We start from the raw sequence: 11,554 nt of genomic DNA, 5'->3' as shown, positions 1-11,554 counted from the left end.
GGAGGAGAGGAGGTGAGGAGGTGAGGAGATGAGAGGAGGTGAGGGAGACGAGATGAGGTGAGAGGAGGTGAGGAGAGGAGAGGAGAGGTGAGAGGAGGTGAGGAGAGGTGAGAGGAGGTGAGGAGAGGAGGTGATGAGATGAGGTGAGGAGAGGAGAGGAGGTGAGGAGGAGATGAGGTGAGGAGAGGAGGTGAGGAGGAGATGATGGTGAGGAGGAGAGGTGAGGTGAGGAGAGGAGGAGATGAGGTGAGGAGAGGAGAGGTGAGAGGAGAGGAGAGGAGGTGAGAGGAGGAGAGGAGAGGTAGAGGAGGTGAGGAGTGAGGAGGAGAGGTGAGGAGAGGAGGAGAGGAGAGAGGAGGAGATGAGGTGAGGAGAGGAGGTGAGGAGAGGAGGTGAGGAAGGAGGTGAGGAGAGGTGAGGAGAGGAGGTGAGGAGGAGGAGGTGATGAGGTGAGGAGAGGAGGAGAGGAGATGAGGTGTGAGGAGAGGAGGAGAGGTGAGGAGAGGTGAGGAGAGGAGGTGAGGAGATGAGAGGAGGTGAGGAGATGAGGTGAGAGGAGGTGAGGAGAGGAGAGGAGGAGAGGTGAGGAGGAGAGGTGAGGAGAGGAGGGAGGAGGAGATGAGGTGAGAGGAGGTTGAGGAGAGGAGGTGGTGAGAGGAGGAGAGGAGATGAGGTGAGAGGAGGTGAGGAGAGGAGGGGAGGAGAGGAGGTGATGAGATGAGGGTGAGGAGAGGAGGAGAGGAGATGAGGTGAGGAGAGGAGGTGAGGAGATGGTGAGGAGAGGAGGTGAGGAGATGAGGTGAGAGAGGAGGTGAGGAGATGAGGTGAGAGGAGATGAGGAGAGGAGGTGAGAGGAGATGAGGAGAGGAGGTGAGATGAGGTGGTGAGTAGATGAGGTAAGAGGAGAGGAGGTGAGGAGATGAGGAGAGGAGAGGAGAGAGGAGGTGATGAGATGAGGTGAGGAGAGGAGGTGAGGAGGAGAGGAGATGAGGTGAGGAGAGGAGGAGAGGTGAGGAGAGGAGGTGAGGAGAGGAGATGAGGTGAGGAGATGAGGTGAGGAGAGGAGATGAGGTGAGAGGATGGTGAGGGAGATGAGGTGAGGATGAGGAGATGAGGAGATGAGGTGAGATGAGAGGAGGTGAGAGGAGAGGAGGTGAGGTGGTGAGTAGATGAGGTAAGAGGAGAGGAGGTGAGGAGAGGAGGTGAGAGGAGATGAGGAGAGGAGGTGAGAGGGTGGTGAGGAGAGGAGATGAGGTGAGGAGGTGAGATGAGGTGAGAGGTGGTGAGGAGGTGAGGAGATGAGGTGAGAGGAGGTGAGATGAGGTGAGAGGAGAGGAGGTGAGAGGTGGTGAGGAGGTGAGATGAGGAGATGAGGTGAGAGGAGAGGAGGTGAGAGGTGGTGAGGAGATGAGGTGAGGAGATGAGGTGAGAGGAGGTGAGGAGATGAGGTGAGAAGAGAGGTGAGGAGATGAGGTGAGGAGAGGAGGAGATGAGGTGAGGAGGAGAGGTGAGAGGAGGTGAGGAGATGAGGTGAGATGAGGGTGAGAAGAGAGGTGAGGAGATGAGGTGAGAGGAGAGGAGATGAGGAGATGAGGTGAAGAGATGAGGTGAGAGGAGGTGAGGAGATGAGGTGAGATGAGGTGAGAAGAGAGGTGAGGAGATGAGGTGAGAGGAGAGGAGGAGATGAGGTGAGAGGAGAGGAGGAGATGAGGTGAGGAGATGAGGTGAGGAGATGAGGTGAGATGAGGTGAGATGAGGTGAGAGGAGAGGTGAGGAGATGAGGTGAGAGGAGAGGAGGAGATGAGATGAGGTGAGGAGGAGAGGTGAGACCTCCAGTGGTCAGAAGGATGTATTACATACTGAAGGATAAATGACGAGTTGTCTTTGCACAGCAACGAACACAAATGTTTAATATTATTAATATATCTTATTGTCTCACTGAGAGAAACTTCTGTCGTGTTAAAGGATGACACAAATAAACACGAACGCTTTGATCATTAGTAAAAGAGTTTCACTCACCTAGCTGAGCTACCGACAGCCCCCCACAAACATTTATCTCCCCTTTGGGAGTCTTAGACCGCCCCGGGTCTTAGTACGAGCTGAGGCAGAAACATAATAAAAAGCATATTCATCTGAACTCACACATGTACCCTGAGATATATTTATAATTATATATATATATATATATAAATAATTTATATATATATATCTATAATTATATATATAAATAATTTATATATATATCTATCTATAATTATATATATAAATTATTTATATCTATAATTTATATAATATATAGATATAAATATATCTATATATATATATATAAAATGATAATGATCATTATATATTTATATAGATATAAATATATATATCTATATAAAATTATATAGATATATATATATAGATATATATAAATATCTATTTCTATATCTATAAATATAGATTTATTTATATATATAGATATATATAAATATCTATTTCTATATCTATAAATATATATATATTTATTTATAATATATATATATATATATATATATATATATATATATATATATATATATATATATTTAAAGCCGGTTAATTTCGTCCAGAACACAAATAAAGATGAACAAAGACTCGCTGTGTTTTCCCTCAGTTGGTCGTTTTATTATAAAAGTGAAGTTTCTGCACTGACAGTGAACAAGGAACAGAAATAAAAAACATGAAGAAGAAGAAGAGGGCCGGGGGTATCCATGGTAACACACAGGGGGGGGGGGGGGGGTAACCATGGTGACTGTGAGGGGGGGGGGGGGGGTCTGTCCTCTGGTGTGGGACAGTTTAACATCTGATGACCTCTCTCTCTCTCTCTCGCACACACACACACACACACACACACACACACACACACACACACAGAGAGAGGTCCCGTGTGTGTGTTTCAGAGCGACCCGTCTCTCTCTCTCTGCCTGTCTGTCTGCATAAAAAGGGACTTCAAAACTACATCCTGGTTACTGACAGTTAAAGCGAGAGACTGGAATAAGTGCCAAAACGTCACCGACTGTTGTTGAGTTGTGTGTGTAACGTTCATTCTGATTAAAGCGTCAAAGCTTCGGTCTCTGGGCGTCTCCGCCTCTCACGAACCGGAGTAAAGGAAACTAAGCGGCGTGACCTGGATATGTACTCTAACCTCAACTTCCTCACCTGTCTGTCTGCCCTCTGAAACACACACACCTGCCCGTCTCACTCTCCGTCTCTTTACTCGTCGTCGTCCTCCTCCTCATCTTCGTCCTCGCCCTCCTCCTCCTCCTCCGCTCCTCCCTGAGCTGAAGAGCCGGGGTTCCTGGCGTACGTGGTGCCGCCGCCGCGGTATGCCACCATGTCCTGTCAGACAGACAGGCAGACAGACAGTTAGTGGTCTGGGGAAGTTTCAGACTTCACTCCAGAGGCAGTAAATTATTTAAAAAGATGATGGTGTCAGAAACATAAAACTGATCAGCTGACGTCAATACAGGAAGTAAACACCAGCAGACAGACAGGTGGTTGGTGTGGCAGACACATTGGAACATGTGTTGTGTGTCCTGATAAAATGTGAATTTTCAGTTGTTGAGTAAATGTAACAACGGTCAGAGGAAGAACCTGTCTCACTGTTTTATACCCGTCTCACTCTTTACTTGTCTCTCCCTCTCCACCCATCTCACCCGGTCGTATTTCTCCCGTAGTTTCTGGGCCTTCTCCTCGTAGGGCACCTTGTCGGACTGAGTCTGTTTGCTCCACATCTCTCCGAGCTTCTTGGCACAGTCTCCTATAGAGAGCCCGGGGTACTGCTGCTTCACACTGGGGCGGTACTCGCTGCAGAACACGAAGAACGCAGACCTGCAGACAGACAGGTTAATGCTTCTGAGCGTATAGAACCAGTCCTTTGTAATGAAGCTCAGTTCAGAGACTCGACTGCAGCTGCTCTTTAGTTCGTTTAGCGGCAGAGATTTGATCAAGTCTTCATATTCTCAGGTTACAGCTCTGTGGAGAGGAAGCTGACTTTCAAAATAAAGCTTAATAATAATAATAACTTTATTTGTAGAGCGCCTTTCATACAAGGATTGCAGCCCAAAGTGCTTCACAGCAGAAACATAACAATTAGTACAAGGACAGAATAAGAGCATTCACAGAACAATAATCAGTGTTGATGTAATGAGTCTGAAGTAGCATTATAACAATAGCAGAATTAAAATAGCATAAAATAACATTCTTGTAAATGTTTTAAACTATCAGAGCCATATTTTGAAAGCATGAGATCAACAATGGGCCCCTGTGGCCCTTCAACTGGTTTACTCCCTTCGCTGCACATTGTTTACGTTTACAGCGCCGACTTATATTTTCAGTGTTTTGCGATGATCGGCGAGGAAAAATGACTTAAATGTTGATAATTGATTTTATTTACTCTATATTCAACGCACCTCACATAGCATCGCAACATAAAGGGCCTCACGGGGTCTTTCCTCTTACGACTATCTGAGGACTTACGGGGGTCTTTTGGGCGCGTTGGGGTCTTTCCTCTTGCGGCCCCTCTTCCCGAAGCCTTTGGGTGGGACGTAGTCTCGCATGTCGCGGTTTGTAACGCACCTTGTCGGCCTTCGCCATGTCCTCGAAACATTTCTTATCGTTGGCGGTCAGACCCTGAAATCACAACACAATGTTATTTTCAGCTGTTCAGGCATGTTGTCAGATTAACCTCGAGGGGACTCACCTGTCAGTTAACCTCTTACAGGTGAGTGACACCAAACTATTGGAGATATCACAATATTAAGAAAATATTGTTTGTATTGCTCATAAATAACTTATATATCCTTATTCCCGGTCAGTAGTACGACAGTAAGTGAAGTGCAAACACATGTTTTGTAATATTTTTGTGCTTTCTTTGTATTTTTTATGAACTTTAATATAATAAATACAATTTTGAAGAAAGAAAAAACATTTGTAATAAAAACAAACATTGAAGCAGCGTATCGTCTTGTTCAGAATTTCATTGGCTACACGACACGTCAGTCATCGGGCGACTCGGTTGCTATTGGCTCCGTCTGTAAACAAAAGAAGAGGGCTGGCACTTCCTTATCAAGTTGACACTCATTGGCTCTTGATGGCTGTAGATAACACATGGAAGCTCCGATTGGCTCAAATTAAGTGTCAATCGAAAGCTTAGAGTGCGTTCTCTAGAGCTGCACGAGAAATAAAGTGTTTGCGGAGTATAAACGGATTCTCACACTCATCGATCAGCTGATTTCACAGATTGCAACAGCTGTTTATGGACGTGACGATGTTCAAGATGGATATATTTTTACTGGACACGATCTATCGGACCTCTGCAATGACACAGGAGTGTTTCTTTGGATTATTACTGATTACAGGATTATTATGAGGCTTCATAGGTGAGTTGGCTCAAAGTTATGATTTGAGTTTAATTGCTAGTCTGAGGCGTTGATTGTACCTGCTGTTGTGATTGTGATCTCACAATCTACATGGACGAGATTCTAAGCTTTCTAACGAGGTATGGCAGGAGCACATCCAGCATGGTGGACTGTAAACAACACGCTAAGAGGTTAATACTAATTAAGGCCTTTAATGTTACCGGCAGCTGAAGTCTTTATTCTTAGTTTTGCTCCTTGAACATGCGTGCGTCTCTTTGCACTTTGTGACTGAGGTCTGAATAAATACATGTTAATGAATTCAATGCCCTTTAAGACTTTATGGGTCTACAGGAAACCTGTGAGTAGAACATTAACATTATTATTATTATTATTAGGCAGGTTTCTGTTAACATGAAGCAACAGCAACGAACAACTTTCCCTTTATATCTCTCTCTGCCCGTCTCACCTTCCATCTCTCGGAGCATTTCTTGGAGAACTCGGCGAAGTTGACCGACTGCTCAGGGTTCTTCTTCCGGTGTTCCTCTCTACACGTCTGCACAAAGAAGGCGTACGCCGACGTCTTTCCCTTCGGCTTGTTGACGTCTTTACGCATCATACTGGCGGCCTGACAGACAGGTACAGACAAAAAAAGGAGGACGGGGTTTAGTTCCGACACGATCGATGAATTTGTTGATGTGCTGTATGTATTAGTATTTTCAGTTAATTGTTTATTAGTCTCAATTATTTCAATGTACACAAAATATAACCCTAACCCATGATCGATTATTATCACAAAAATTAAATGTTTGGCAAATCTCCATATTTGAGAAGCAGAAGAATAATCACTAAATCTTTGGAAAATGCTTTAGAATAAAATAAACTGAAGACGTCGCCTTGTGCTGTGAAGTATAACACGCCTGTCAGTTTTCTGACGTTTTATAGATCAATGTGTAAAATAATCTAATAATAGTTTAATAAGACAGCACCCTGTAAACAGACGAGGAATAAAAACCTGCAGGATGTTAATAAAGAATCAAAACAGTGTTAAATCTTTATTCAGTTAAAGTCAACACAGAAGCTTTAATAATCACATGCTTCATAATAGGTTATATAACTGCATAATGTTTAACAGCACACACATTAAAACATTAAAGATTAAAGTTAAAATAATAACCAAAGCAAATCTTTACTTAAAATAAGCAGCTTCACTTTGAGAGGATTGACCCTTTAACCTGTAGGTGTGTTCAAATCATCCAAATGTAACCGTGTAAAAGGTTTTAATGCGTTTTAATAACAATCATATTTCAATAAGGAGCTCAGCAACTTCCGCCCTGTTCCGTTACAAAGTGGCTCGTTATTCGGTGAAATAACGGACCGATGGAGAACAACAAAGAGAACAAAGTGGGGATCCATTTTCTCAGCCGGGGAGCTCGGGGGCCCAGCGACCCGGGCTGGACGCTCCTTCAGTCCGGGACCGTGCGGGGACATCCCGCCGGAGCCGGTTCCTGCGCTCCGCTTTGAATGGCAGCGATGCGCCGTAGAGATGAACTAAACTGAAGCTAGCCGCGTCTTGTGTGGAGATCTACGGACTGCTGCAGTTAGCCTAGCCGTGCTAACAGGCTAGCCCCGACAGAACAATGGGCCACCATTTGCTTCCCGCCCTCTGCGGAGCTAGCCGCCCCATCCCCCTCCGCTAGCAACAGGCTAACGGGCTAGCAGGCAGAGGAAAAAATGTTTAAACGACATACATGTTAGAAAACACAGTAAGAGACTTGCTGTTGGTGCGTGGGCTTCATCTTTTAACCACAGCGCAGTTGTTATGCCAAACCTCCATGTTTGCAATGGAAATATAGTGTCAGTACAACAGCTGTGCATTTTCAACGCAGGGCTCAGTGTATACTCCGGAGATCAGCGTTGTATGGACGGGACACGGCTATTTCCTGGCATTCATGCTCCCTAAATGGGCGTTTCGTGTTTACAACAACACGTCGTGAACAGTGCAGAGTGCGCACACAAGAAAGACTCTGACATGCAACACAATCTCACTTTCTGACCATTGTGTACAGCGGCCATTTTATCCCCCTTTATTCAGCCTCATTCACAAAGCTTTTATATTTTATTCTGCACGTCCACTGACAAATCAAAGCCAGCTCATTTTCATTACATCAATGTGGCCCTGGCCCGGGGCTAGTAGGATGGACTGTACTCACTCGTTAGGAGGGCCGGCTACAGGATGAAGCAGAATTTGGGTCGTGTTCTCGGGTTTTGGGGGTTCTCGGGTCTTGTTGTTGTTTGGTGGCTGAAGCAGCGACTGGAGACTTTGGTTCACTTTCAAACTGGGTCGAGCTCGAGCCTGGCAACGACCCCCAGCAACGCCCCCGTTGGTCATTCCTATTCAGAGGGCGGGAACACGGCCGGCCAACGTGGGCGGAGCTCAATGGAATACTCTCCTGTGATTGGCTCACGGAGCCGCAAGTCAAAGCTGCGTTGCTACACAGCTCCGCCTGCCCAGCAACGCCAGCAGGGCGGGAACTGAACACGCACAGCGGCGCGGGACTTGTGTTCACTCCTGCGTCTGATTGGTCAACAGTGGTGTACGTCAAATCAACCAGCCAATCCGTGAGGAGGTGGAGGAGGGGCGACGGACAGCAGCAGCTCGGAGAGGGATAAAGATGGAGATTGTATAATAATACATTTTGTGGTTATATTTTATTAAACTGCATTATTATTGATGGTGGCGAAGACAGGGATATATACAAAGAGAGGAAATGTAACCAAAGAAAACTAAAATATGCTTTAATTCTCAAATCAAACATTGTAGTTTTTAGAGCTTTGTTTCCAGCTGAGGGGGCTGGTGTCATCATGTATCACAGAGACATTCATCTCTATGAACACGTATCTGCATATTAATTAGAAACTGCAGCAATGGGACATTTTGGTATCAAAGTGTTTCCAGCAGGTAAACAGTTCGTGTGGAGAGCAAAAGAGTCACAATGCGATGGCCCAAATGAAATATGCAAACCCATCAGCTATAGTCTGACGATTACATTTTTTTATTTGTGGGCAGTTTCCTCTTTATTCGACAGATGACAGCGTTGAGGGGTAAAACGACGAAAACACACCAGGCGGTTGCGAAGTGAGGCTTACCGCAATCATTACGTTTTTCATGGGCCGGGAGGCGTGCTCATGTTTTTCTGGCAGGAAGAAGTTCTTTGTAACATAGGTCAACATGCCACAGGACTGATTATTGATTGGTTGCAGATACTCTCTGGACACCAAACGTGAAACTATCCCCAACTTTAGTTTGGCCACAGCTTAGCAAAGACATCGCAGAGCAGCTCCCCGCAGGCCACACTTTGGTGTGAATGTAGCCTCACACTCAACAAAGGTCCCGAGGCCGGGATCGAACACGGGACGCTGTGGAAACACGGTACGCTCAGGAACCATTCGGCTTCCAAGTCGCTCAACGATTTAGCTCTTTATTAGTTACATAATAAACTTATTATCTCTCAACTCCATTCTTGAGTCTCATGGTGCTGATCAGTAAACAATGAGTGGCGCACAGGAGAGGAAGTGTTGGCCCGGATATCTGCTGGCTACAACACAAACCTTGGACGTTACCTTCCAAGGCTAAATCAGTGATCAACTTACGGCATTTAGGGCGCCGGTGAGGCTGTTGATTTACCAACACTGAAAATTGATTCACGATTAAATTTTTGTACTTTGAATGTAAGTGTCAAAATGCATAAAAAGCATCAAAACAGACTATTGGAGCTGATTCATAAAAAAATTACTTTTACTGCAGTAAAGTATTTCTATACTGTAGTATTATTATCTTTACCGCAGTAAATCAATTCAAATCAAATTTATTTATATAGCCCAATACCACAAATTGCACATTTGTCTCAGTGTGCTTTACAGACTGTACAGCATACGACCCCCTCTGTCCTTAGACCCTCTGTCCTTAGACCCTCTGTCCTTAGACCCTCTGTCCTTAGACCCTCGCACCGCACAAGGAAAAACTTCCTAAAATAAACCAACAATTAAAGGGGGAAACCATGGAAGAAACCTCAGGGAGAGCAACTCAGGAGGGATCCCTCTCCCAGGACAGACAGACGTGCAATAGATGTCGTGTGTACAGGATAAACAACATAGTACAAATACAACATCCATTTTACAGAAATTATGTTGTGTTGGAAAAAGAAAGGATGAATCCAGGATAATGTCAAAAAGGCTTCCCAGTGTTAGGCAGGACCAGGGCAGGACCAGGGCAGCAGGCGCAGCCACGATTCCTGATCCTGACGTAAACTTTAACAGTGGCAACCTGCCACATGAGAGACACAGATACTCCGGGGATGATGCCCCAGATGATGAGTTAGTAACATACATTTACATAAATGCATACAGATAGAGAGGGAGAAGAAGAGAGGGAGGGGAGGAGAGAGGAAGAGAAGGACGAGAGCAGGGAGGTGTCCCCCGGCAGTCTAAGCCTATAGCAGCATAACTAGGGGCTGGTCCAAGCCTGAGCCAGCCCTAACTATAAGCTTTATCAAAAAGGAAAGTCTTTAGCCTGCTCTTAAATGTGGAGAGGGTGTCTGCCTCCCGAACACAAACTGGAAGCTGGTTCCACTGAAGAGGAGCTTGATAGCTGAAGGCTCTGGCTCCCATTGTACTCTTAGAGACTCTAGGAACTACAAGTAACCCTGCAGTCTGGGAGCGTAATGCTCTAGTTGGTTTATAAGGTACTATGAGATCTTTAAGATATGCTGGAGCCTGACCATTAATTGCTTTGTAAGTCAGTAAGGATTTTGAATTCTATTCTGTATTTTACCGGGAGCCAGTGCAGAGCAGCTAATACAGGAGTAATATGATCCCGTTTCCTTGTTCTTGTCAATACACGTGCCGCTGTATTTTGGATCAACTGAAGAGTCTTAAGCGACTTTTTGGGACAACCTGATAACAATGAGTTGCAGTAATCCAGTCTTGAAGTAACAAATGCATGGACTAGTTTTTCTGCATCATTTTGAGACAGGATGTTATTTTTGCAATGTTACGTAGATGAAAGAAGGCAGTCCTTGAGATTTGTTTTATGTGGGAGTTAAAAGACAGATCCTAATCAAAGATGACGCCAAGATTCCTTACAGTGGTGCTGGAGGCCAAGTTAATGCCATCCAGAGCTTCTATGTCATTAGAAAATGCGTTTCGGAGGCGTTTGGGGCCAAGTATAATAACTTCAGTTTTGTCTGTGTTTAACATCAAGAAGTTGCAGAACATCCAAGTTTTTATGTCCTTAAGGCTTGAAGTTTAGCCAATTGATTGGTTTCATCACATAACAATGAAAGTTTATAGAGTGGATCCTTATAATATTGCCCAAAGGAAGCATATATAAGGTGAATAGAATAGGTCCAAGTACAGAGCCGTGCCAGCTTAGTGCGGTTCCTTTGATGCCAATATAATGTTCCAGTCTCTATAGTAGAATGTCCTGATCAACAGTGTCAATGGTGTTAATTTTTATTAGGTTTTCATGTATAACTCCTCTTCTGCTAACCATAGATTTGATTAATTTCAGTGGTCGTGGGGCAGACACAGTCACTATGGGGGTTTGAGTGGGAAAGAAGCATAGAGAGGTGTGTAAGACTGTAACTCTGCCTCCTGGTCTAAACTCCGGGTTGTCATGGATTAGGTCCACTAATAAACTTTGTAATATTATTGGATATGAGATCCACTCCTTCCAAAGTAGGATGGATGCCGTCTCTCCTAGAGTATTTCTACACTGTAGTATTACTATCTTTACCGCAGTAGAGTATTTCTACACTGTTGTATTACTATCTTTACCGCAGTAGAGTATTTCTACACTGTTGTATTACTATCTTTACTGCAGTAGAGTACTTATACCATACCTGTCAACCCTCCCGTTTTTCCCGGGATTATCCCGTATTTTTACTTCTATCCCGCTGTCCTCCCGTTTTAAATATTTTCCCGTAATTATCCCGTATCTTTAACCTTTCAAAAATAAAAATAGGCCTCAATAAAAAAGTGTACACTGGTAAAGTTTCCTCCAGTAGAGCAGGTGGCAGTTTTATGTTTAACTTTAGCTGAAAAACGTTATCCACCAGTAAACACAGAGAAGAAGAAAACAGGAACAATAACACAGAAGAAGACGAGAACAT

At 44.5% G+C, this 11,554-nt stretch overlaps 1 protein-coding gene across 1 annotated transcript; it reads right to left on the bottom strand.

Moving 5' to 3' along the window:
* Positions 1–2,623: 2,623 nt before the first annotated feature.
* On the bottom strand, positions 2,624–7,767 carry hmgb2b (high mobility group box 2b). Its single transcript, XM_029427035.1, is given in 6 exon segments — positions 2,624–3,363; positions 3,681–3,855; positions 4,504–4,592; positions 4,594–4,656; positions 5,851–6,009; positions 7,595–7,767. Coding segments are annotated over 5 exon segments (603 nt in total). The 5' UTR covers positions 6,001–6,009; positions 7,595–7,767; the 3' UTR covers positions 2,624–3,237.
* Positions 7,768–11,554: the final 3,787 nt, after the last annotated feature.

The sequence above is a fragment of the Cottoperca gobio genome, unplaced genomic scaffold (genome assembly GCF_900634415.1).
Source record: "Cottoperca gobio unplaced genomic scaffold, fCotGob3.1 fCotGob3_286arrow_ctg1, whole genome shotgun sequence".
In the NCBI taxonomy this organism is placed as follows: Eukaryota; Metazoa; Chordata; class Actinopteri; order Perciformes; family Bovichtidae; genus Cottoperca; species Cottoperca gobio.
This window is presented reverse-complemented; position numbering and strand designations above follow the sequence as displayed.